This window comes from Carassius gibelio, chromosome B16 (assembly GCF_023724105.1).
Source record: "Carassius gibelio isolate Cgi1373 ecotype wild population from Czech Republic chromosome B16, carGib1.2-hapl.c, whole genome shotgun sequence".
NCBI classification, from domain to species: domain Eukaryota; kingdom Metazoa; phylum Chordata; class Actinopteri; order Cypriniformes; family Cyprinidae; genus Carassius; species Carassius gibelio.
This window is the reverse complement of record NC_068411.1, coordinates 27901108-27928214: the sequence shown is the minus strand read 5'-3', so window position 1 is coordinate 27928214 and position 27107 is coordinate 27901108. Positions and strand designations below refer to the sequence as shown.

General features: G+C 35.9%; 4 protein-coding genes across 6 annotated transcripts; all 4 read right to left on the bottom strand.

Annotated features, from left to right (window-relative positions):
• Nucleotides 1-15: 15 nt before the first annotated feature.
• Nucleotides 16-6086, bottom strand: LOC127974816 (protein rapunzel). The gene is made up of 3 exons (XM_052578353.1): nucleotides 5922-6086; nucleotides 4042-4102; nucleotides 16-2978 (listed from the first exon to the last, which is right to left on the bottom strand). Exon 3 carries the CDS (start codon nucleotides 2948-2950, stop codon nucleotides 1775-1777), a length of 1176 nt encoding a protein of 391 aa, XP_052434313.1. The 5' UTR covers nucleotides 2951-2978; nucleotides 4042-4102; nucleotides 5922-6086; the 3' UTR covers nucleotides 16-1774.
• Nucleotides 6087-6588: 502 nt separating this feature from the next.
• LOC127974814 (uncharacterized) lies at nucleotides 6589-10109 on the bottom strand. 3 transcript variants are annotated; one of them, XM_052578352.1, is made up of 3 exons: nucleotides 9953-9970; nucleotides 9330-9436; nucleotides 6589-8335 (listed from the first exon to the last, which is right to left on the bottom strand). In XM_052578352.1, exon 3 carries the CDS (start codon nucleotides 8289-8291, stop codon nucleotides 7110-7112), a length of 1182 nt encoding a protein of 393 aa, XP_052434312.1. In that variant the 5' UTR covers nucleotides 8292-8335; nucleotides 9330-9436; nucleotides 9953-9970; the 3' UTR covers nucleotides 6589-7109. The 3 variants fall into 3 exon arrangements, with proteins under 3 accessions (XP_052434312.1, XP_052434310.1, XP_052434311.1); XM_052578350.1 differs by lacking the exon at nucleotides 9330-9436 and having other exon boundaries at nucleotides 9953-10109; XM_052578351.1 differs by lacking the exon at nucleotides 9953-9970 and having other exon boundaries at nucleotides 9330-9606.
• Nucleotides 10110-19077: 8968 nt separating this feature from the next.
• On the bottom strand, nucleotides 19078-22385 carry LOC127974794 (protein rapunzel-like). The gene is made up of 2 exons (XM_052578313.1): nucleotides 22241-22385; nucleotides 19078-21170 (listed from the first exon to the last, which is right to left on the bottom strand). Exon 2 carries the CDS (start codon nucleotides 21166-21168, stop codon nucleotides 19987-19989), a length of 1182 nt encoding a protein of 393 aa, XP_052434273.1. The 5' UTR covers nucleotides 21169-21170; nucleotides 22241-22385; the 3' UTR covers nucleotides 19078-19986.
• A 3326-nt stretch (nucleotides 22386-25711) lies between these two features.
• On the bottom strand, nucleotides 25712-26837 carry LOC127974797 (protein rapunzel). The gene has a single exon (XM_052578320.1). It carries the CDS (start codon nucleotides 26835-26837, stop codon nucleotides 26157-26159), a length of 681 nt encoding a protein of 226 aa, XP_052434280.1. The 3' UTR covers nucleotides 25712-26156.
• Between the last annotated feature and the right edge of the window lie 270 nt (nucleotides 26838-27107).

Below are 27107 nucleotides of genomic sequence, written 5' to 3'. Positions count from 1 at the left end.
AAAAAAACGTTAGAATGATTTGTGAATTGTTTGTTTATTAAACAAATTCAAGAGAAAATGTAGGCTGCATACTTTTTCATTCAGCAATAACTTTGTTCTCAACAAAATGCAGATGTTTTCGCGATACATTTGATAGACATTTTTTTTTATAGTTTCATTTGGAATCAAATATTATAGTGAAATAAATATTTGATTTCATTTCAACTTGGATGCTCAGAAGCCAACAGTCATTCTGTTCACCAAGGCTGCATTTATTTGATCAAAAATACAGTAAAACAGTGATATTGTAAAATATAAAATGTTAAAATGTTTTCTATTGTAATATTTTAAAATTGTATTTATTCCTGCGATGCAAAGCTGAATTTTCTGCATCATTACTCCACTGTCACATGATCCTTCATAAATAATTCTAATATTCTGATGATTTACTGCTTAACAAACATTACCAGTGTTGATTCTTTGATGAATATTTATTTGATATACAAATCTTTCATAATATTACAAATGTCTTAACTGTCAGTTTTAATCAGCTCAATGCCTCATTGCTAAATATGTATTTAGTTTACGAACAACAGAGTACTCTGTGCTCAGTCAGAATCTATAATGGTTACTTGTGCAGGTTTTTGTCTAAGCCTTTAATGGTTTTAAAGTGAAATTTGTTCTGGAGTCACTTGTAAATTACAGCCAATAAATGCTTACTCAGACAGAAAGGGACCAGTCTGTATTGTAAGTGTTGTTTTGACATGCAGCTTAGGTGCGAGTAAAATTTGAAATAGAAATAAAGGACAATAATAGATAATAGTGGACAAAAATGGCAGAAAAAAATGGTGCAGAAGCCCTTGCTTAAAAAGTTAAAAAACAGTTGACAGTCAAAAAATCTGTGCATAATTTGCAATTATCAGAAGTCCATACAAATACAAAATGTATTAAAAGTTCAGACAAACGAAGTAAACTCAATCTTTTTTTCTATGCTTTGTTCTTTAATTAATTTTATTTGTTTATTCTTATTCCTTACTTCATGCATATATTAAGGTAAGAACTAAGGTAAGAATATATATATATATTCAGTTTTGCTTGAGAATTTCTAAATAACTTAGAAAGTACTTTCTGTCAAAAATGTGATATGATGTTAAAAACCAGGAAAACTTTGTCAAATATAATAATTAGCTCATCCTCACAAATTTTGAACACAACTGTGCAAACTTTTTGCATACAATCAGTGAACGTGGACGGTCTTGTTGGCAAGCCGCCTGAGACTGCCTTTTTCCTCTCTCTTTTTTTGTAATGATTTTCTTTTGTCATTTTTGCCTTTATTGTGACAGACAGGTCAGACATGAAGGAAGTGAAGTGGGGGGGTGCAGGTTCAGGAAAGGTCCTTGGGTCAGGATTCAGACATGGGACGCCCGAAGTGCAATGGCGTTGTATGATGGCACGCTGCCCACAAGGCTATATCTGTGTATACCTATTTTAACAGCCTAGTCTCTAAAACACCACCATCACCCACCAAATACACTAATAAGGGAGTACCAAACACTAGGTATATTAAAAATACAAATCTGTTACATTGAAGTGTTCATTTACAGCTTTAAAACAAGCAGACATTAAGGAAATACTAAGAAAAAAAGATGAAAAAGAAAGATTGTAGAGTACAATAATTGATTTTGGTAACAAGTCAAACCCTTAGAGAGGCTATGTAGTCTAAATATAGTGGTTTAATCGAATATCATCCTACAACATCTGCTTAGCTGTTAATCTTTCTATTTCTCCTCCTTGTTTAAGCAGAATGAAGAAAGACACAGAAGCTCTTGAACTCCTCAAAGAAGTGCAGCTCGTCAGAGAAGCTGCTGGAGAAGCCCAGATCTTTGCATGAGGTCTTGATTGTGTGAACCACGCTAACAGGGATTGTCTCAAAAAGCAGTTCAGCCAAGGGTGTCATCGTGATCTTCTTCTGCTCTGAAATCAGGCTCTGTATCCGGGCTTTATCGAGGGGTTCAGGCGAGGCGCTGTAGGAGACCACAACGTTTAGCTTGTCATCTGACGATGACACCTGAAAGCGGCTCTTTCCCGTCAAACCGTGGAAGTCTTTCTTGTTGGTGAACAGGCCGGTGGGGGAGTTAAAGACACGGACTGACCAGCGCACCCAGTCGTACTTCTTTTTCAGGTGCTCTACCAGCAAGTCGGCCAGTTGCTGGTTGCTTTTGTCGCTTTGGTCTCTCACAATGCGTTTGGCGTCCAGCTCGGCCTGTGTCGGAAAACTGTTGATGCAGTCTTCAATCACGACGTTCATTTTATCCTGCACCACTTTCATCCTCTCGCTCCAATCTTGAAGCAGCTTCTCCTCATCGTCATCGCCTTTCAGTGCTGAGTGTCCCAGTAAGGCGATCAAACCGATGCAGAACAGTTTCTTGAGTGTAGCGCAAAACTCCTCCACTACTCTGCGGCTCTTCTGCTCGTAATTCAGCGTGATTTCCAGCACAGACTCTCCTGAGAAGTTATCTCCGGTTACAGCATTATAAAGAGTGTGAAGGTTTTTATCACCCCCTGTCCTGTTGTAGTGCTCCAGGAACGTTTTCTTTCTGACCTCTCTGAATTTAGGTTTCGCATTCAGGACGTCCATGAATTTGCGGAATTGGTTGGTCAGGTTCTCCTCCACGGAGAAGTAGGTTGCATCTATGCCGCTCTTCTTGATCTCCTGGTTTATCTGCTGGACTTCTTCAGAAACGACTTCCAGGCGATCACGCACTTTCTGGAACTGCTCCTTCATGTACTCGGCCTCTTTGCTTTCCACGTTATCCAGCGCCAGCTTCACGATCGGAGCTGCGATGGAGAACACGGGGAACAGATCACCAGCGATGCCAGCCAACACTTCTGCACCCTGCTCAAAGACTTCCATGACGGTCTCCACGACATCCTTCTTCTGTGAAACAAGTTTCTGCAGCTTATCGGCCATCTTTCAGTTTCAAAAGCAAAAGATGTCTCTGTGTAAAATAAGATCATTATATAAGTACTTGAAACACCATAATTTTATTTTGAGGAAGTTGTTTTTAGTTTAAAGGAATAGCTCACCCAAAAATTAAAATTTTCTGAAAATATACTCAACCTCGGGCCATCCAAGATGTAGATGAGTTCATTTCTTCATCGGAACAGATTTGGAGAAATTTAGCATTACATCAATGGATGCTCTGCAGTGAATGGGTGCCATGAGAATGAGAGTCCAAATAGCTGCTAAAAATATCACAATAATCCACACCACTCCAGTCCATCAATTAACATCTAGAAAAGTCCATAATCCATAATAACCTTTCCTCCAGTGAAACGGTTCATCTTCTGTTGTCGCTCACATCAAAATCCACCAAAATATTTGTTTAGAGCGGTTTTAGACTGTATTCACTTGTAAATGATGCCTCACTTTAGAGGACTTTAGAGGACACAGCCAGAAGCAACATTTTGAAGTCAAAACATATGAATGATAGATTTGTTTCTTTCAAACACGCAGCTTCTTACTACACAAGATGTTAATTGATGGACTGGAGTGGTGTGGGTTATTTGTGAATTATTGCAATGTTTTTATCAGCTGTTTGGACTCTCATTCTGACGGCACCCATTCACTGCAGACGATTCATTGGTGAGCATGTGATGTAATGCTGCATTTCTCAAAATCTGCTCTGATGAAGAAACAAACTCATTTACATCTTAAAAGGCATGAGTCTAAGTACATTTCCTGATTTTCTTTTTTCTGTGAACTCAGAGGCTCTGATTTACTAAGGCTACTAAAATGCTTGTGCAATCTAAAAAAAATTGCATAGTGCTTCAAGGTCATATTGCAGGTGATTTACTACATAATATACAAAACCACACCCATTTTTAAAGGAGGCTTTTGCATGTAATAATACCGAATGTTAGCTATGTAATGCATGTTTAAAAAAAAAAACTATTTTGCAAAAATAGAAAAAACATTTTATTTTCTTAATTGAAAAACTAAGCCTGCTTTAGTAAGTGAGGTCTTTGTCTTCTGAGAGTGGTATATGGAAAGAAACTTACATGTGTTAGTCTTTGTTTCCTGTCAACCTTTGAGTGGTCAATGCGAGTCAGAGTGGGCTTGCTGTAAAAAGATAAAATAAATGAGAAATGTGTTATACAAATCATAAAAGCAGCAACAATATACACCAGGTGTATGTACACATGCTAACAGATGCTCGCTCTCCCCGACAACCACACCTACACATTCATGAAAGAAATGGGCCAGATGCATTCATTCAGTTCAAACATCCACTAAAAGAATGGTCAAATAATGTTTGAACACTTAGTCACAGTATGCAATGCATAAACAAACAGAGGACCGAAAAAGTTCAAATGGATTTCCCCTTTTCCAAATGTTAAATGATGCAACACATAGTAGGCCAATATAAAGCATTGCTATTTTGTTAACAGAAGTTCCTGGAAGATCATATGCACTACCAGTCCAAAGTTTGGACATACTTGACTGACTTAATGTCTTGTGATAAAATTTTTTAACAATAATTTTTTGAGTAGGTGTGTAATATTAAATGAATGCAATCTATTACATAAGATGTCTGAACAAATGTTTACAAGTTACTATATAATGATACGATTATGACAAAATTCCCCTAAACAACTGAAGATTTTCCATTAACGTTTCTGGCTGTTGCCTACACAGGTGTGGAAATGATTAGAAGTCTAGTTCAACTAGCTGAGCAAGAACCTTTTTTTCCAAAGCACCTCAGTAACCATAGAAACAAGACAAGAAAAACACCCTGTCAGCTTCTCTGCAGACATCCACATCATGCTCTTTTTCACTGGGAAGTAGCTACAAAATCGCAGCGTTACAAGATGAAATCTCACTAATTTCGCAGTGTTCACCACACAACCAAAACAGACCTGTGTGCATATTTGAAATGCTGACCATTGTATAAATCTGTTGGCATGGATCACACAAAATGAATGACTAATTTAATACACTAAGTGTATTAGCTTATGGCTCCATTAGCTTATAGCCTCAAATGAATACATAACACACACACACACACACACACACACACACACACACACACACACACACACACACATATATATATATATATATATATATATATAAATCTACAATCCAACATAGCACAATTTCAATGATAACAGATGATAAAATTATGTTTTTACAAGTTTAGCTGTAGTTAATGTACCTGAAAATATTACAACTAGGCTACATTTGTCTGTTTAATAAATAACTTTATATTGAACACTTTGTATATATATTTTTTTTCTATGTTTGTTTGTTGTCACAGTTGAAGTATAATACGTGGGACAGCGTAAAGTCATAAGAACAGTTGGCAATTTCGCAAAATAAGCAGCTTCTGACAGACCTGACATCCCTGTCGCGGTTTATTTGGCACTGACTACGTAAGCCCGTACCTGCACCCCACCGACTTAAAGGTAGGTAATAATCAGTCCTTTTTTTGTCCCTGGATGCAGATTAGTTCATAACAAGTCCACATACACTTATCAAAAGAAGGGTGAGCGAATAAATGTCCCTTTCAGATAGGATTTACTTCAGATATCAGGTTGTAAAAGTTAAGACAATGCCAGTTGACATAAGAAACACTTCCTGGTTTAGTCGGCAGCCCACCGAAAAAGCCAAACAAACCCTAAAGAGTTCTCCAGAACGGTAACAAATGCGATTAAACTACAGAGAAGTTCTTTTTTGCGTGAAAAATCTATCCGTTATGGAACTCACTCTTGTTTAAAACGCAGTGATGTCTAAATGTCACAGACGGAGCAGACTGTGAATAGAAACGCCCAAAAACTTTTCATGAGAAAAAACTGAAACTACAGAGCACAGACCAACGGAATCATCATGTTTACTGGCGTTTAGAGAACAAATACGTTCTGTTATGAACCAAACTCACCTTCCAATCGATCTCAAATGGCTTTGAATAAAATAAAGCTAAACTTCACGCTTATCTTTCTCGCTCAGCGTCTGATCATGCGTTGGTTCTTCTCTAAAGCGCGTGGCACACCCTTCTACACTCAGAAGGAATTTCAATGTCCTTTACCTTTTACAAAATGTACAACTGTAACATTTTTTCCCACCAAAATTCGCCGAATGGTTTATGTGTCTGGTATAAAATAAACATTTAAGTATAAAAATGTCCAAATGTACGTTTTGCACCAAATTAATATAAAACAACTTTTGTTAAAGATAATTTCATAGGCTAAGTATTGTACTTTACCCCTTAAAATTTATTACAACAACCACATTTTTCACAAAAATACTGTAGTTCAGTTCTAGAATTGAAGTGTTGTCCTTTAACTAATTTTATTTTATTTTTTATTTTTTTGTCCTTTAACTATTTACAATATGGCTACCATAAGATGTTTTGTAAGGGGAAATCATTTAAAATATCTACATTCAGAATCTTTTATGAGTCTCTTATACATTACTTTTAAAATATGAACTTAATATTAACCTTGCAAGTGAAAACAAAACTGACGGATTGACATACCGTAAGTTTAAAGTATAAAAGTTGTCTTGAATATAGTCCATTTGGATGGCTGTTGATACTTTGAAACATATTTCTTGTTCATAGTTTTTTTATTTGTGATTACATACAATCATAAACCAGAAACGGACATGATTCTTGGGTTACAGAGTATATATAGCAAGTAAACTGAATGCTTATTATAGCATTTTTCCAGTAAAGACTTTTACTACAATCTAAAGTTGAAATGAAATGCTTTTTGATTGTAAACACCACGACTAACAATGAAATCCCATGAACCCGTTGATCGTAAAAGTTTTCTCCACTAAATCGCTCTTTCAAATGTATTCTAAACTACAAAACATACCATTTTTTAAAATCTAAAATGTACGCATTTATATTTGGTCACACACAAAAATGTATTTATGGTCCTTTTATGCACTAACATGCGAAAATAAAGTGAACCAGCAATAATATACTTTCTCATTGTAGATGCACAGTTACAATTCAGTCATTGTTTGCTTTATAATGTTCAGCTATTTAATACAATCAACATTTCTAAACCAGAAGTATATATGTAGAATGCTGATTGCCAATTAAATTTTTTTTGCATGTCTATTCAGAATGAATGCACAGGTATGCCTTTTTGTGGCACCCAAAGTAGAAACATTCTGGCTGGAAGTTGTTTTTCTCTTCTACTTTTTTATAGCAGCTAATGCAATGGACCACTGTGTTGGGAAACATCTTCCACAGCGTCTGAGCCTCAGACTGCATGTTCCCCTTCAACTTTTGTGTCTCTATCTGATCTACAATCTGGCTCTTGTCAATCGGTTTGGGGTCTGCACTGAAAGACACCACGATTCTGATGTCGTTTGGGGTCAGAAGATCAAAAAAGTTGCCACCTCCACCACTTCCATGGTACTTTTTGCCGGCGAGCCAATTCCAGAAGAACATGCCACTGTGGTTGAAGACCCGAACTGACCAGGAAACCCAGTAATATTTCTTCGCAAGGATATCCAGTATAAATCCAGTGAACTCTGGGTCAACGGTGGCTTGATGCTCCAGAAGTTGACGCTCCACATCCGTCTTGGCTTGCAGAGGGAAATTCTCAATGCAGTCATCCACCGCCGCTTTCATGCGTGTCTCTACATCTTCCATGCGATCCTGCCATTTCTTCATTATGGCCTCGCCTACCACTCCCTCTTTAAGGGCGGCGTGACCCATGACTGCTATAATTCCCATGACAAATATCTTCTTCAGTCTGGCACAGAACTCCTCCACTGGCTTCCGGCTCCTTTGCTCTGTGGTCACCACCGTGTCCAACATGGCATCTCCAGAGGTATTCTCTCCAGTTACAGCATTGTACAAGGAATCAATGTTCAGGTCGCCACCAGTGTTTTCATACTGGGTTATAAATTTCTCCTTCTTCTTCTCCTTGAACTTGGGCTTAGCATTGACAAAGTCTTGAAACTTCTCGTACTGACTGATTATCGTCGCCTCATAGTCAAAGTTCTGCTTATTCATGGTCGTGCGCTGCAACTCCAAAGCGATTTGGTCGATTTCATCTCGAATGCCTTCAAGTTTCTGGTTGATCTTTTCAAACTGCTCAGCGAGAAACTTGGCCTCTTTGCCTTCTGGGTTTCCGAGGAGTTCGGCCGAGGCCAAAAACACGGCTTCCAGGATGGGGTGGAACTGTCCCACGGTGGCTGCTAAAACCTCGCAACCTTGCCCCATGATTTCCACTCCTTTCTCGATCTTGTCCTTGTTCTCCAAAACCCATTCTTCCACCCGATTCATTGTGGTTCAAAGCAGAGAAGCTGTCTTATCCTTCTTACCCTTGTCTGTAACAGATCAAGGCATATATATATCATAAAGTGGAAGCCACAACATAAAAATCAATACTAAAATCAATGCAGACATTTCTAAGGGTCATGTTTGTTTGCTCAGGATGGGACCTTAACAGTAACCTGAGATGAATTGGACAGCCAGACCACAGGGGCAGAAATACCAGAGTGTTTGTACATTTATACATGTTTTCCACGGGCTCGAGCCATTTGAAAAAAAAAAAGAAAAAGAAAAATTTCTGGTCTTGTTCGGGCATGTCCTGTTCCACCTTACACCCCGCCAGCTAAGTCTCGGCAAATTATATAACAATAGAGGCAGATCAGTGAGATCAGGTGCCTACTATAAGAATCAATAAAGCAAACATGCTAAAAGTTTTTGTGCTTCAAAGCACACTTTATTATTAGTATTGTGAGCACACGGAATTGGAGAGCGGTTAACTACCCTTCTTTAGGGAACAATTCATCATTTAAAACCCAGATGTATAGCAAAGCAGATGTTTTCAGGAGGGGTTGCTGGGAGAATGTATTTGACTGCTTTAGCTGTTAAGCATTTCAGGACATTTCTGGGCACTTCGATTACACAAGGGAGATGATCTCACACTCGTATCTAATTTCCCAAGACTCAATATACAGAAAAAAAGGCACACCCAGATCTGAGAAAATCTGTAACCAATACACTTGTCCTGCGGTGAAACCCTATTCTACACCATATGACTCAGATTTTTACATACAAAGTAAACACAAATAAAAATACAAGACTGAACCTGACATTTGATGAACATATTTCAAACATCAAACACTACATTTGGCTCTGTTGCAATAATGTCTCACATAATGATTTAGTGGATTATGTGAACAATTATGTAAATTCAGTAGCTTTTATTATGAATGATAAGCATGTAGAACTCATATTTGGAATTTATGACTCAACAATGCATCTTTTAAAAGAGCATTCTGATCTCAATGGAATTAGGAGCAAAACAATACTTACAGAACAATACAATGATCCTGATTGTTTCAAGTCCTCCTTTGTAAGAATAATTAAGATGGCTTTGAAATTAAAACTCCAGGATGTGTCCGATTTGAGAAAGAAAATGACTTCATAAGAAAATGAAATGTTGGAAAATAAGTTCAAAAATAAGAAATTCAGTCTAATGTTTTGTAACAGAAAAAAACACAGTTTTGATGGTTCTACTCGGTGGAACAAAAAGGAAAGGAACCAACCGACTGATTCTAAAAAAGAGGAACTGTTCAAGTTGAGAGCCACATCCCTTATTTCTATCCAAATGCTGCTTAGAGCTTCGTGGCAGTCAGTATATTGACTTTAGCACAACATCCAGTGTCATATTCTTATAACATGGCAGGATGTTGTGCTTAAGTCAATATTGACTGGCATCTACATCACAATGATTCCCACAAAGTGTCTTCTCCAACTCTTCATGACAAAAAGCATAGATCACAGGCCAGCTATTGTATTTTGTGACATTGTATTCAATGCTCTATAAAGTTTTTGAAGTTGTGCCAATAAAATAACAAAAAAAGATGAAAAAAGAGAAATGAAAAGATGATAAATGGAAATGGACAGACCAAAAAAAAAAAAAAAGGGATACTCACTGTTAGTGTGGTGAAATGTTCAGAGGTGTTCTCTAGTGTTCCAACAGAGTCCAACTAAAAGAACCAGCCTCCCAGGGTCCACATGTATATATAGACTCTCTCCTGCGGCACTCCCCCTTCAGATTAACTCCATCCCCTGCCAGCATTCCTCTGAGCCCACTAGAAGAGACGAGGGACAGGCACACAGACTGATAACATCCTGTAAACATGCCTTCTTTGAGAAAAATCTGCATGCAGTGGTATAGTGCCAGAAATGCTTAAAAACGTCTTTCCATTTGAAACATCCTGCATGCTCTGCCCTTCTACACGTGTTGTCGTGGGTACAGATGCTCACAGTGGCTTCTCTGTGAGACGATATGACAAACCTAAATAAATTACATTTAAAAATTAAATCGCAAACAGTTATTTCAAATTGTAAGAATATATCACAATATTACTAGTTTACTGTATTTTTGATCAAATAAATGCAGCCTTGGTGAACATAAAAACTTCAAAAAAACATTAAACATTAAATAATTTTATTTACAATACATACCCTCTAATGCATAATTAATTAAATAAAAAAGTGAAAATTTTCTTGTTTTTTTCTTTAATCAAAACAAGAATATAATTATTCCCATTACACATTTGTCCACAGCAATTTGAATGTTGAATTTAAGCTGTGATAAAAATCTTAATAACATATAAAACTGATGTACCAGAATTATGTGTATGTCAAAAGATAAGTACACTCTCAACGGCCCAAACAATAGTGGACACCATGCATCAAAGGGTTAAATTCATTATTTTTATATGCTAATAAATAAGCTTTAGTCTTCACATTGTTCTTCTTTTAGGAGACTTTGGCGAGCAATTTGGCAATCTGAAATTCGTGTGAAAACAGCCCCTGTGGGCCCGATGCTTCTAGGTCACTTCCGTCACCCTGCTTTACATGCCAAAGAAAGACTCTACTGTTTTCAGCATGGCAGGCGGACAAACCCAGAGCCTTTGTGCTGAAGCAGTCGCTGGGACACTCTGGCATGCATTAACTCGTCTGTAGAAGAACAGTTGGGGGCTGTTGTGGATTACAGAGGGGCTAGCTTTAGCATTTCAAATCTTCATGTCACTGTTAGATCTCGCACTATGCAAATCAGTTTTGCCAATAAACAATGACGTACACAGTAATCCAGGGTGTGATCTCTGGTGCACATGCACGAAAAAACAGTAAAAAGGGCCCTAGAGTGTGATGTGGCAGATTAAAATCCATGCTTTCCAGATGCATCTTTTAGAAGTGCAATTAAATTACTAATGCACATTTAATTTTCTAACTTTAAGAATTTAACTTATCTTCCCATATTGTACAGGCTTGAATGATACTTCAAATTGTACTATTACTTTTCACCTAGCATTGACTTAAAAACCACCCAGAATGCTATTGCAACACTCCAGAATTAATGAAAATGTAAGCATATTGTTTGATATTTTAATGTTGCCTTTGTCTAAAGCATATGAGTCGTCCACACACTATTAGGCAAAGATGATCTGAAATATTAAAGCAATGAATGATTGACTGAAAACAGCTTCCATATCTTGTAGTGTTTTAAGGTGTGTCTTCTGAATAGTCCTTCACTGTATTTGACGTCCCTGCCCATGCATTATTGTTTCTAATTTAGCATGAGTCATGATGTAAAGTTATAAAGAAAGTGGATTCAGTTTTTGCTTTGGTCTGAACAACAACAACCAACCTGTCAGATTGACAGTTATGCAAGGTGTGCAAGAAAGGGCAGCATAGTCCAGTGCATGAATTTATCATCAATAATATTTATTATGAGTGTTAAATTAAAGGAAATGGAAAATCTGAGATGTGATTTATGCACAACACAAGTTTATTGCTTACGCTTTAGGGGGTTTGAAAAGTCGGCTGTTTGAGCAATAGTGTTGCTTGCCTCAGCAACTGCCAAAACTACAAGCTTTTTTTGCCACATAATTTTTTTTTAGATCTTATCCTCCTATTAATTTTTTTTTTTTTTTTTGTAAATTTAGTAAAAAATTTGATAGTTTGTGCATCTCATGTTCAGAATATATCATATTTACCATGAGTAGTGAAGTGCTTATGGAAATGCAGCCACAAGATGTCACTTTGATTCAGATTGAGTTCTCATTTTCATGAAGCAAAATACAGTATGATATAGTATAAGAAGTGTAGCTTTTCAATGTCCATTGTACAAATCTGTACTAGTATACAGTGAATCAGATTGTTTCTACATGTAAACTAGTATTAGCATGCCTATTGGGGAAGTGTAAGAGTAAATTGTGGGAATTATTTTATGTGGGAATTAGCTGCAGGCCATGTTGACTAACTGTTAAGTAGAAATTATTCAGACAGGTTTGTCCTCTTAACTGAAACTAAAAGATCATTCAGTTGGGCCTGCCAAGAATCAAGAAGACATAATCATGAGGTTTGTCTTGGCTACCAAACTGAAGTGCATTCTGAATGTTTCGTTGGAATACTTTCATTGCATGCTTCATTGGAAATGTTCTAACGTCTGTCATGTGAAACAAACAAGATTTATTGTGTCTGCGAATGAGGAAATATCCAATGCAAATGTGCTGTTGCATATTATTTTTAGCACTTTAAGTTTTTAGCACTGGTCTCTTCACAGTTGTCATTTGGGGGAAAAATCTAATCTAATAAATATAATTGTATTTCTTGCAGACTAATTCTCTTGAGTTTAATTCTTTGTCCATCTTTTCCTTTTCTAAAAAGCAGTGTCAGGGAACAGATGCTTCCGGATCGCAGGACGTGAGCGGAGAGCTTTCAGTGAATTATGGAAAAACGTCATTTGGCTTAAGGCAAAGGATGAGCAGACAGACCTGAATATCTCTGCTTCCTCTGGTCTGGACAAGCTTCAGAGGAAAGGACTGTACCTACAGTAAAAATCTCACAAAATGCCACTTTATTCCACATAAAATATTTTTTTTTCTTTAAAAGATAGCTGTGCTAATGCATCTTTTAAAAATGTAATTTCAAAACCACTGTACACGATACACTGGACCGAATATATTTCATAAGTGTTACACATTTTTATACACAGTAAACTAATTAAATAAAATTATAGTTAATAAATAATAATGATTAATTATTCTCTGTTGTACCTACTTGTGTGTGTGTGTGTGTGTGTGTGTGTATAGTAATAATCATTATATATATATATATAATATAAATTATTTATTTATTTTGTATCAGCTGTATTAACAAAGTGGCTGAATAAACCAGACTAAACAATTTGTTTCGTTCCCATCTTGACCATCCCAGTTGATGGTGAGTTTGTTCAGCAGTGTTTTGGCCGACCTCTGTATTGATTTCAGTCAGGTTTCCTAAAGCATCTTTCTCTCTGCCCTTTAAAAACCTCAACCTTATGCAAATGGGAAATGTGATTAGAGCCCAGACAGCGATGAAAAGAGAAGGTCACCGCTTTGCAGCTCTTCATTAATGTGCGGCTGTTTGTCCTGTGAAGGCCATTGGAGTTAATTTATGATCATTTGCCATTCAACCTTAATTTGTCCTCTTGTTCTGGTTGTCCTCACGCTCAGAAACACAGATGATTCATAGTTGTGAATTTAAAATGTAACGTCTGACCATTTGCACAGGATCGTAATGTGAATCCAGTGTCATTGCCTGAAGGACGTTTATTGTCATCCACATTGTTTGGGTTTTATCTCACAGTACAGGGTCACTTTGGTGATCATGTGATGCTCCACCCAGAACTCAGAGATAAAATGTATCGGCACGAACGTTAGACTGTCAGCACCGCAACAGACAAAAACTAGAGGAAGGCTGTGTGTTACAGATGCCTCTTGTGGTTTTGACAGGAAAGAAGCTATAAAAAGCAGATTGTTCATTGCCAGCTGGTTAAATATTACTTAATATTTAAGCATTATGATTAAAATCCCCCCCACCCTGTTATACGTTTAAACATTACTTTAGTACACAAAATATTTTTTTCATTGTATAAATATATAAATGGTATAAGTGTATAAATCATTGATCATTAACCTTCATCTAAAAGATAAAGAGCATCTGGAAGACAGTCCAGGATAAATGACAAGGTAATCATTTAAAAGATAAAAGTCTTTATTAAACCATTCCCAGTGTGGAGATAAAGTTCACAGGAATCCACACCAGATCTGTCCACTATTCCCAAATGACCTTGTTTGTTTAATAATTTCCTGTCAGACAAGTTTTCACTGTGTACTTTAGCCAAAAGGGTAGTTGGTTTCAAATTTCACGTACAGTATGTTTGTTTGTGGTAGTCTGAAATACAGACATTATAAAAGTGCATCGTAGGGATATTTTGTATGAGACATCTACAGTCTGTATATGTATTGTGAAATGGGGTACAGTTGTGAAATCCATGAGAAAGCATTTATCTGGCTCATGTTAGCCAAAGTATGATCAACACACCATTTTAAAGCTTTAACACACCAGCCTTCTTTATGGATGAAGTTTCATTTGTATGATACGGTGACCAGGAGGTGACATGTTCGGTTCAATTAGTTTTGTTGTGGCCATTGTCAGTATAACGTCATCCTTATGTCGTGGCTTTGAGATGTTATGTTGAGGGAATGACATCCATTTCTCGTTTAATGTGTAAACAATCCTGCGTGATCATAGCAACCCTTTTTTAATTTTATTATTATTATTTAATTAACTTAGAGATATATTTTTATATTTATTGTTATATATGCTTATTTACCCCTTTAATTTGTGTATCGTTTTACCTAGTTAACTTTTTGTATAATTATGCTAGTATTTGCTAGCCAATCATATATTTTGCAAATAAACTCCTGACAATTATGCAATAAAGTTTTAACTTTATGATTGTATTTATGCTCATGTGTGATGAAAATTGAGTGTCTTGTGCTTTCATTTACAAATGAAACTATGTGAATGAATAATTCCTCAATGAAACACTATTTATAATTATGGTCTATAAATTTGCTGAAATAAAATGAAATATATGCTACATTTAAACTGCATTCCAGTAAAAATTCCAGTCAGCATAATCAAAGCTTTATTGGTATGTTGAGTATTTTCAAAAGTATAAAGAATGTTAATTAAAGAGATCGAAATTAAGGGAAAGATTTATATAAACAAATGTTAAAATATAGGCTAACCAATGATAATAGGCTAATGATAATAATATACGAATATTACAGGAAAAAGACAATCAGTTATTGTATTTACAAGACTGTAGGATGAATACAAATGCTTTCTTGTAGGCCCATTTTATATTATGCACTTTATGTAACATTTATTCATGACAAACTTCATTTGAATGCTGACTATCACCCGTAATACAGTCGAGGAGTTAAGGACTATGATTAATATAATAATTTAATAATGTAGTAATTTCTATATAAAGTAATATAATAATTTATTAATTCAAAATTAAATATGAATGAATCCATAATCTGATAATCCCGGGTTGTTATGGTTAAACAGGTTTGTTTTTGCAAAACTTCTAAGGATGTCCTTACCTCGACAAAATGATCTTGTGGCCATGAAATAATATCACATTCCCAAATGTATATCTCGTAGATATGATATATAATCACGTCCTCATGAGTTATTATGAGTTATTATATTAGAATTATGTCAAGGCCACGAAAAAACTAAGTGAACCGAACATGTCACCTCCTGGTCACCATAGTATGAACCCATAGGTAACAAAATATTTTTACTGCATATCCTTTGCAGTACACAGAGAGTTGCTTATAAAGTAAATTTTATTCTGCAGTTTATTATTCCCAACAATTTACTGCTGTTTACCAGATTGCATTGATGTTAATTTTCTTCTACTTTCTCACGCTGTTGACCTACACATTCAGATTAAATAAAATTTGCAACCCAAAATAAATAACCTTTGTGTTAATCACTTCTCATGACATGGTCTGTTCATCAGGTGTTTTTTATTTATTTATTTATTTATTTTTTACAATTTTTTTCTGTACAGTTTTGATACTGTAACCAATATTCAGAACATTTGTTTTTATTAGAGCATTTTGCTGTTACAAAGTAAATTAATTTATGCAAAAAAACAAACAAACAAAAAAACACTTTTTGTGCACATAAGTATATATGTACACAGCAAGAATTTATTTATTTATTTATTTTGTATAAATAAATTTACTTTCGAAGTTTATATACACTAAGTGCAAATAACCAGCCTTGTTGTCCAGTGATGGAAAAGTGTGTACTGTAGTCTTTTTAACGTGATAGACTTTTTTTTCACATCGGAAAGGCAAAAAGGAAAGAAAATATGCTATTCTCACTTAATAAAAAAAGAAATAGCAGCTGCCTTTACTTTTGTGCAACAGCAAATCAGGTTCTAACTTAAAAAAAATCTAAATATTGATATTAATGTTATTATTCAATTAATAGTCAAATAATTAATAAAATATTTTGTATTGCTATCATTGGTGTTTTTTGTAGAGACCCACTAGATGGCATCAATCTGCAGACCTGGTTTTAAATCACCAGCAATGGATAGTGGAAAAGTGTGAGTATATCAGTAAAAACAATTGATCAAAAATGGTTTATATCTTCAGTGCAATTCATTCAAATAGATTGTTACATTTTTCTCAAAACTTATATATATTACTGGCATGAAAGTGGAAGGGAAGCAGTAACTTCCTGTCAAAGTTGAAAGTGTTGTGGGAATGAATCAGGCAGAAGGGAGGGAGGTTTATCGGCAGTCTGATATACTGCAGTGCTGAGGAGACACTCACACTGTTTAGAGTCAACAGAGCGGAGGAGTTGAGCTTATCTCACCACCAGACAGAAAACACTGAGACAGAGAGAGATTCCAGAGTGCTGACTTATCCTCAGAGACAGACAGTGAACGACACGCTGTAAAGCACTGAGCTTGAAATTACTGAGCATTTAAATACAGCTTCTTGGGAGAAAGAATGCATGCGATTCCCATTCTGTGAAGAAAACTACTTAGTCAGAGGTTTTAGAGGCGCAGTCAGACACATCAGAAGGATAAATCTGGTGCAGAGGCTGAGGGTGAGCTGGTGTGTGTCACAGTACAAATGTTTTAATGCATTTTATCAGATCAGGCCACTTAAAGCCAGGAGGCCGGTGGATACTCCACTCTGATGAAAAGGTAATGTCATTAGCTCAGGCTGCGATTGGCAGATGCAGCCAGAGTGAGGTATCATGGGATTGATCCACCACCCCTGGCAGTACTATGATGTTGGGCTTCATAAAATCACTTATTGGTTTATTAAATATTGATATTGACTTTCCTGGAGTAGGTAGGGCCTTTATTTTCAATATGTAAAAACAAAGTCAGATCAGTTTGTAGTAAAGTACCGGTTAAAGTATAGATTTAACTTTTTAAAAAACTATATAGCAATATTTTGAAAAGCTTTTTTCTGTGGTTCACTATGTAGTTGTCATTAGTTGGCTGAGTTCTGTGTTGTGAAATAAGACATTTATTCATTAGTACCAATGTATTTTAGCGCCATCTGCCAGCAGAATGTGCATGACAACAAACAATATTTATTTTTATTTAGTGTTAAAAGTACTGTATTTCAACTGTATTGTCAGTTTGTCATTCTTTTTGATTTAGTAACAGAAGAGTGTAATTTAAAATAAAAACTTTATCAGGCCACATGGATCAATATAACTCCAACCATGAGTGAAGCCTCCACCGCTAATGAATAGCCTCCAGGAGTTTCCATCCACCTTATTTTTGCAACGTAAGTAAAAATAGCAAAGTAAGCTGTTTTCTTTTAATATGAAAGACTTCAAATAATTTGAAGAATAGCCAAGTGCAGTAAACGGTCAAACTATTTGCACTACAAACCACTGTGGTTTATGTTGATGAATTGAAATAACATGATTATAAAATCATGCAATAAATCAGGGATTTCATGATTAAAAATTTCATTACTTGAAATAAATATTACTAAAATAACTACAAATTAAAACCTAAAGTAATACAAAAAAATTATAATGGCAAAAACTAAAACTTAAACAATATAAAAATAAGTAATTTTTTTAATTCAATTCAAAATATCAACAAAAATATAATTCTATATTAATATAAAAAATGGTTAAATCAGTAGTTTTACATTGTGTTATTATTTTTGATTTGCGTTTTTCTCAGTGCTACTGTATTTGAGATGAAAAGTTCTTAATAAATTTAACAATTTCCAATTGCAATTTAACTTAAGTGATTTAAAATATAGTTTTTTTTTCGTACAGTTTGTCATGTTTTCATTCATCTCACAACTGTTTTTTTTTTTTGGACCCTTTATTGAGCACTTTTTCCCATTTTTATCAAAATAATAAATAATTATTTTCTGTATGTTAAAAAAAAATTAATAAGGAAACATACTAATGAAACAGAAAAGAAAATATTATTATTATTTCTTGCATTTTATTTTTGTCCCAGACACCAAATCATCAGTCTTTATGTAAAGACACTAACATTTGATCTGCTTTAAAAGACATCATTTTTGTAACAGCAGCATAAAATTGAATCACATTCTAACTTGGGGCCTTCGTGAGTGTTAAATGATGGATGGTTCCCTCTTTCTGCACTTCAGTGATCTTAATGAGTGGATCTGGAGAGCTGATCACAGCACTCTGGAGCTCGTCGTCTGTGTATTAACAGCGAAAGGTTACTCACCCTCTATTTCTGCAGCCCCTGGCCAGAAACTGCTGACTTATGTACAAAAGCAGTAATTTAATTAGATGTGGCTTTGAGTGCTATATGTGTCAACTTCATAGAGTTAATAGCAATGAATGTCAACAATCACTTGTAAGTCAGGTTAATGTGAAACATCTCATACAAAACAGGAAAATGCAATTAGATTTATTATTGCATATAATCTTGAAAAACGCTAAATCAGTAAACAATTGAATCTCAGTCATTTCTTGGCATTGTTTAAGTACAAATTGAACCAACATGAATTTTTAAAGGGTATATTTTAGTACATCATTCGCTCTCTGCTGTGCAAGACATGCATTAGTTTCCTGAGACGTCTTGCCCTGGGCTTTTTTATGGCTGATGAGGAACAGATGCTGTCAGCTCACGTTATTATCATTCAGGATAAATGGGGAAACACTGTACTGTCCAGTTGCATTGCTTCAGTTTTTATTACTACAAAGCATTTGTTTACACAACATCACACAACATTTAACACGTTTGCTGCCTACGGAATGTTTTCAGATAGACATCGTTCGATTATAACATTTTGATGCAAACATGCACAGTAATAAAACACAAATACTCAACATATTAAGTTTGAATATATGGCAGTTGAATTTACACCGTGCTTAATATGTTTAAAGGAATAGTTCACCCAAAGATGAATATTTGCTGAAAATGTGCTCACCCTCAGGCCATCCAGTATTTAGATGAGTTTGTTCCTTCATCTGAACAGATTATAAGAAATTTAAATCTACTTCCCAATGGATCGTCTGCAGTGAATGGGTGCCGTCAGAATGAGAGTCCAAACAGCTGATAAAAACATCACAATAATCCACACCACTCTGTAAAGCCAAAAGATGCTTGTTTGTAAGAAGCAAATACATCATTAAGGCCTTTCTAATTTCAAACCATTGCTTCCATCTAAAATACAAGTCCTCTAATATTTATTCCTCTGGTGAAAAAAATCAACTTGTGTTAATCAGGAGAGAAGTATACACAGAACAAGCAACATTTACAAACCAGTCCAAAATAGTGTTAAATAAATACCCTTTTTTCCACCGAATGTGCTGTATTTTTAGGTTAACTATTCCTTTAAAATGTACAAATGTATTATTTTTGTAGAGTAAATTTGTTTTTTAAATAATATTTTTTTAATGTACAGTGAGACAGGTGATAGCAACCTTACAATGAACAAATAACAATGACTTTGAGTGAACAACGAGTTTTTCAAGACATATAGATCATGAATAAAGGACAAGTGCTGCAGTTGCAAAATGTTGGCAATATAATAATAGTAATTATATATTTATGTCTAAATCGAGTAATCTACTCTGAATGCACACAGAGATTCATGTTCTTATGTTTCTCCCAGTAGTGACATTCTTCAGGAAAACTGGACAGAGCAAAGCTGTCCTTGTGACGGCTGATGGCGTGAACCAGAAACCCAGCTAACTGCTTCTCCAGAAGCACCACAACAGCTTTGGCGTCTCCCTTCCTCGCAGGGCCTTCCATCATCTGCTTTACGCTCTCGTTGGGCACAGGCTGAGGGTTGCTGCTGAACGAGATCACCAGGTTGGTGTCATTTCCTTGAGATACTTCAAAATAATTCTGTCCGGCCACACACTGAAAGTTTTGTCCGGCTCTCAAGTTGCTAAATTTGCCCAAGTTACTAATAACTCTGATGGACCAGCTCACCCAGTCGTACTTCTTCACCAGGAAGTCCAGCAGTTCCTGGGCCATTTCCTGAAGGTTCCCATCTTCTTTCTCCTTCACAAGCCTCTTGATATCTAGTTCAGCTTGCTCTGGAAACGAATCCACACATTTCTCTATCGTTTCCTTCATTTTTGTCTCAATTTCTTGGATCTTTGTGCTCCACACTTGAATCTTCTCCTGCTCTGATTCCTCACCCTGAGTAAGGAAGCAGTATCCCAGCAGAGCGATGATTCCCAAACAGAGCAGCTCCTTCAGTCTGACGCAGAAGTCTTCCAGGACCCTTCTGTTTCTGGCCTCATATTGTTCCACGACATCCAGGATCGGTTCCCCAAATGTGCTGTTCCCCATCAAAGCATCATAAAGCACACAGAGGTTTTTCTCTCCACCAGTTATGAAAAAATGCTCTAAAAACAATCGTTTTTTGACTTCCTTATACTCAGGTTTGGCCTCCAGAATATCTATGTATTTTCTAAACTGGTTCCGCAAATTTTCCTCCACAGAGAAGAACTGGGAATCCAAACGTCTCCTTCTTATCTCAGAGTCGATGTCCTGTAACTGACATGAGAGGACATCTAATTTGCTCCTCACAACTAGAAACTGATCTTTGACATATGTGATCTCCTTGCTTTCCACATTGTCCAAGACCAGCCTCAAAACTGGAGCAGAAGCTTCAAAAAGAGGACACAGCTCCCCAACAGCGCTGGCCAGCACCTCGGCTCCTCTCTCAAACATCTCCATTACAGCTTCAATGGCCTCCTTCTTCTGGGCTACAACCCGCTCTAGTGGACTGGACATTTCTTTAAAAGCAAAACCACAAAACACAAAGAAAATCCACAGTAATTTGATTTATAATTTTTAAATGATGTATGCAATTTGCATTCAAATATATTTAAGTATGTTTTAAACATATTTTAAGAAAACATAACAGTGATGTAGTTATAAGCATGTGATACAATATATTTTCTCTTAATTTCTTAGTACAACCCACTAGTTTTCATAACTGATCTGCATTATGTATGTAAATGTTGTTCTTTTTTATTTCAAAATGCACTGAATTAGATACATTGCAAATATAAATAATTAGATTTTTGTTGTTTTATTCTCACATAAATGCAAAAAGTCACTTTATTTAAATGAGGTTGTCAGTCAGCTTTTTGTTCAGCTTTCTTCGTCAAATTAAATGATTGATCCAAGCCATTTAAAGTAGGCAAATGGACCCTTTAATGCATAATTAAATGTTTAAGTAAAAAATAATAATTTAGGCTATTTGTAAATGTGTCTTCATATTTCACTGAATCAGGTACATTAAATGATTTTATTTATTTTGTATTGTGTTCAAGTAAATGCAAAAGGTCATGTGATTTAACTGAGTTGGATAGAAAAATCATTCATGCCGACATATTATTTAGTTCAGTTTTTCTTTAAATTAGATGATGGGACTGCAGTGTCAAAAGACATTTAAAAAGGCCCAATGCATATTTTAATGCATATCTATCTATAGTTATACTGTAGGCATCATCATACATTTAAAGTACAATGATATATACAATAGACAGTCATAAATAAGTATGAGAAAAGGTTTAAGGTTTGAATCTAACATCACGCTTAAATGGTTAATGTGGCTTTTAAAGATCAACCATGCACAATAAGGATAAATAACTGTGGAGCTGAAATAATAATACATGATTTTAATATACACATAGGCTACTGAATTATTTAGGCTATATGTAAGTTCAGAGTTCAGGACACACCTTGCTAGTCTGTCTAAAGCTCTAATGCAGTCTGCCTCACATGAATCTGTCCTAATTATGCGCATCCTCACATCATCGTCTCTAGCAAAAATACATGTAAAACAGGTTTCTCGCACCTCTCTGGATGAAGAGCTGCCGGAATGACCTCCAAGTTTCCAAATTATTCCCACAGTTTCAGGTTCGACTTCAAGGCAAAATGTCGTGATCATATGCTCAGTGTGGAAAAGATGTGCGTTTGCGAGAGAGAGAGAGAGAGTGTGTGTGTGTGTGTGTGTGTGTGTGTGTGTGATAGAGAGAGAGAGAGTTGCGCGCACTGATAGGTTTGGGGTGGTTTTGGAAAGCTGTTGGTAACTGTCGGATCAATGTTTCATATTGGACTGCGGTATGTTTTTATAGTTTGTTTACAGATGGATGTGTAATGTGATCAGTTTTTAGACGAGACTGTTTAATTGCAGTTTATTTTGCGTCGTGCGCAACATCTCGCGCCACTGGATTAACGTGAACCTGCGCAGATTTGGGGTTTTCGCATCTCAATATCCCAAAGAAGGTATATTTCACAGATTATTTATATCACACACTGTATACTATATAGTATAATATTATAGCATACTATTCTATAGTATTTCATTTATTATGTGAAATATAACACGATAATCGTGTGTCTAATAGATTGTGCGTAAGTGTGTAAGGGTTATTTTTTAGGATATACGGTTGTTATTACAAATAATGTTTTTATAGAAATACTTTATAAAAATGTTCACGTTTCGACCATAATTGTCCAGGGATAAAATCTTGCATCTGGCAGAGTCTATGGGGTAAGTTGTCACATATGATCCTGTTGTTTTTTGATGCTGATTTTATATTGCCCTCTCTCTCTCTCTCTCTCTCTCTCTGTCTCTAGAATGGCTTACAATGACAAAATAATAATAATCATTTTAAGCATAGAATCTCAATTCATGAAATAGTTTTGAGAAACAAAAGTGGTTGCATAAAATAATACTGAATAAGGCAGCAACATTTATGATATTTTTTATGTAAGCATCAAGAGCAAGAGATAAAGAGACTATCAATGTGACAACTTGCCCCAACGTGAAAACTGACCTTGAGAAAAGCCTAAATTCATTACTGTGTGTATTTCAGCGTGGCTTTTATGTTTGGCATCTTGTTTATCCAATAAAACATTATGATGTTATTGTAATTTTACTTTTGATTATAAAATGACCTAATTTTAGAGCTTAGCGTTTGAAAACAGATAACCGCTGTTTGAGAAAAGCATGTGTCTAACTGATTTTTACTCAATATTATGTCTTATATCATTATATAAAGCCTTTACGACAACTTGCCCTGGTCTCTGGTACTTAGAAGCAGTGGCGGCTCCAGACAATTTTGATTGGGGGGGCAATGGGGGGTCCTGGTCTTTTCAAGGGGGGTCTCATGAAAACCAACAAAAAATACAATGGACATGGCTAATAACTGCATATTTCTGCTACTAAACAACAAAAACACCTTTGCAATGTAAACAAATGACAGGCTACATTTGTTATTCATATCCTTCACACAGCACTTTCATGTCAGGTATATTATGCATTTTTATTGACATTGATATTTTTTACATTTATTTCCAGATAGATATTATTGAGTTTACAGGCTAAAGTGGTCTTGCTGTTGTAAACACTGTTGCTTTTGTAGAAAAAATATTTGCATCACATTTAAAATATAATTATATTTTAATTCATTTCTGAATTGTTTTTATTTTTATAATGATAATTCAGAGAATGAGAAAATCTGAATAAGCCTTACCAGTGTTGTGATAATTATTTTTACGTGTTAAAAATAAATAAGTACTGTAATATAATAAAAGTTTATTCAAATAACATAAAAAAGACCAGACCCCTCGATGCCTGTGAAACTTTTCTCCCTCAAACAGCTAACGTTAGTGTTTCTTCTACACTACAGGCTACACACAGCAACATATCTGCATGTTCTCACATCACATCGTTCTTGTAAAATAATAATAAGTAAATAAACACCAAAATCACTTCGCTGAGAATGAAACACCACTTACCAGCTGCCACGATGTTGAAAATATCCTCTAACAATTAAAAAATGCGCGTGCAGCATGAGGAATCTTCCCGGTTGGATGAGGTCGTAGTCAGGTGAACTGTCATCATGTTGGTCATTTTATTTACGGCTAAATTATTATTAATAAATTGTACTAATATTATGATTGGGCGTGGGCAGGCATTCACAAAAGTGTATGTTATTACAAAAAAAATTGAGGAAATTTTGCTTTGACAAAAGGGCACTTAAGGGGCAAAGGAGCAGGTGCTCAAGTGAACCGGTTCTTTCGGACAATTCGTTCAAATAAACCAGCTGAAAAAAAAAATGGTTCACCGGTTCTTTTGCGCTCGATGTAATGCCGTCATTGGCGATGATTGCCCTTCATTCAAGCCTTTGGGTTACCCGCGCTTATAACATTAGCAAAGAATCAGTTCAGAATCAATCACCAAAAGAATCAGTTCGGTTCAGATGTGCTCTGTGTCAGTCTGCTTCACGCTGAATCACGCATGCGCAGTTATCATCAGCTCATCGGTTCTCGAATCGGACGCGTCCGACAGAAACGGTTCTCGGTTCAGTGTATGAGTAAAAATGTCGAAATAATTATTATTTATTATTGTTCTGCGTAGTTTGAAGAGAAACATTTTTGGATCTTTATCCCGAATATATATATTTTTTAATCAGGAAGAGGCTGGGGGGTCAAATGGGGGGTCAAGGCATTTTTTGGCAGGGTCTTGAGACCCCCCAAGACCCCCCCTGGCGCCGCCGGTGCTTAGAAGAAGGATGGTGAGGTTGAATGTAACACATTAATGGCTTTTATTTATTTTTCTTATCTATTATTTCTAATAGACATCTGTATCCAGTTGTAGGATTCTCTCTCTGGCCAGTTATGGTTCAGGATTTGGCTGAAGAGTTGTCCGACAGAGAGTCACAGTGGGTAAAGTGAACATCTGAATTTCTTAACCTTCACTTTATTTTTTCCCCTTCATAATAAAAAAGAAACGGCCATTATTACTAGCTCGATCACAATGTATTTGTTTGTAGAGTGTGTATAAATCTTGTATGTTATCTGGGACATCTAGTGTCAGGATGAGTAGCTGCACACACTCAAAAATCTTCAAACAGGTGACGTTTCATTAGGGTATGCATAGAAAAGCAGCAAAATTGTATAATTTATTTATAATTTATATAATTTAAATTATATAATACATTTAATGATTAAAAATAATGACAAAATATAGCTACTTCAGTGAATTATGGGAAGTGTCATATTTTTCCTCAATTCCAAAAACTATTTGAGTGAAAGTAATATGCTGTGCATACATATTTAAATACAATATTTTTAAGACAAAAAGATGCATTGCATTTCATTATGTTTATTAATAAAGCATATTTACTTATGTAATTTATACCACCTGGTAAACATTTTGCTTATAAATTGTCACTCTGTATAAACATATTGGACAAAACACTTTGACCTTTGGCTGACTTAAACTGTGTGCCTTGAAATGAAATCAGGAGTATGTGTATTCCTCATATCTTTGTTTATTCATAATACTGCAGAGTACATTATACAGTGCCAGATATAAATATACCAATGACATTGTAGAGAGATTCATGAGAAAATAATTTCAAGGCTACATGGGATTAGAATTAGAGATTTGCAATATTAGTTTGCATAAAGATAAATTATTATTTTAATGGGTTGGGCACATTCAGTGTGAGTGCACTGTACAGAAAGACGAGTACATCATTTTCAAAAAATAACATCAGTATTACAGTTCCACATAACTTTTGTTATGGGTTAACAGGTTGTTCAGGGTGGATGCAAGGTAGCTGCTACATTGTTTTAAGTGAGACGGACAACTAGATGCATATATCGACATCTATGACAGCAGTGCAAGGGTAAAATAGATAGAGAGCATAGAAAGATAGATAAAAGAGAAGTTGTTGAAAAGGTCACATGAGGTAGAATCACTCATTACTGTTGAACACTTCTGACATCTTTTTGGCCACATCTTTCATTTTCTCTTCCCACTCGATGCGCAGAGCTTCCTCATCATCCCCGACGATGGCAGCGTAACTCATCAGAGCGATGAGGCCGATGCAGAACAGGTATGTGAGTCGAGTGCAGAGGTTTTCCATGACACGCTGGTCACCCTGTGAATGTTTCATGTAGACCTCTAGGATGGGCTGACTGAAGAGCTTGGATTCGCCCATCACACCGCCGTACAGCGTGTACAGGTTCTGGTCACACTGATTGATCACAAAGCTCATTTCAAATTCTTTCTTGCGCTGTTCATGTGCTGCTGATACCTCCACAGTGTCCATGAATTTGGAGAACTGATTACGAATGTTTTCTTCTACACGACAGTACAGGCCATCCACAGTCTCCTTCCTGACCTGAAGCAGTACATTCTGGTTCTGCTGTGAGATTTCGTCCAGGGCTCGATTCACGCTGCCGAACTCACGTTTGAGTTTCTGAATGTCTTTGTCATCCACATGATGTAGAACCACCTGGATGAGAGAACCAGCCATGCCGAAGATGGGATTGACCACCGCTGCTGCAGATGAGATGGTGGCCACGCATTGCAGAACCTTCACTAGACCCCTCTTCAGCTTCTCTTGGTCTTCTAAGATCTCATTTTCAGCCATTGTGTCCGGAGGAAGAGCCCTTCCCAGTGATGTTTACCTGAAGAAGAAACGAAAGATACAAAGGCACAAAATATTATCACCTAAAATGCGGTAATTTATTTGTTTATGTTTATTTATTCATCAATTGTACATTTCATTTTAGGCTGTTGGCATCTCTGTGCAGCACTCAGTAGGTGGTCTTTCATTCTGACATGCCAAGTGTTTTTGAGCAAGTTGATTGAATGTGTGATTCAGTCGCTTGTTTTTTCGAGTCGTTTGGTGGAATGATTC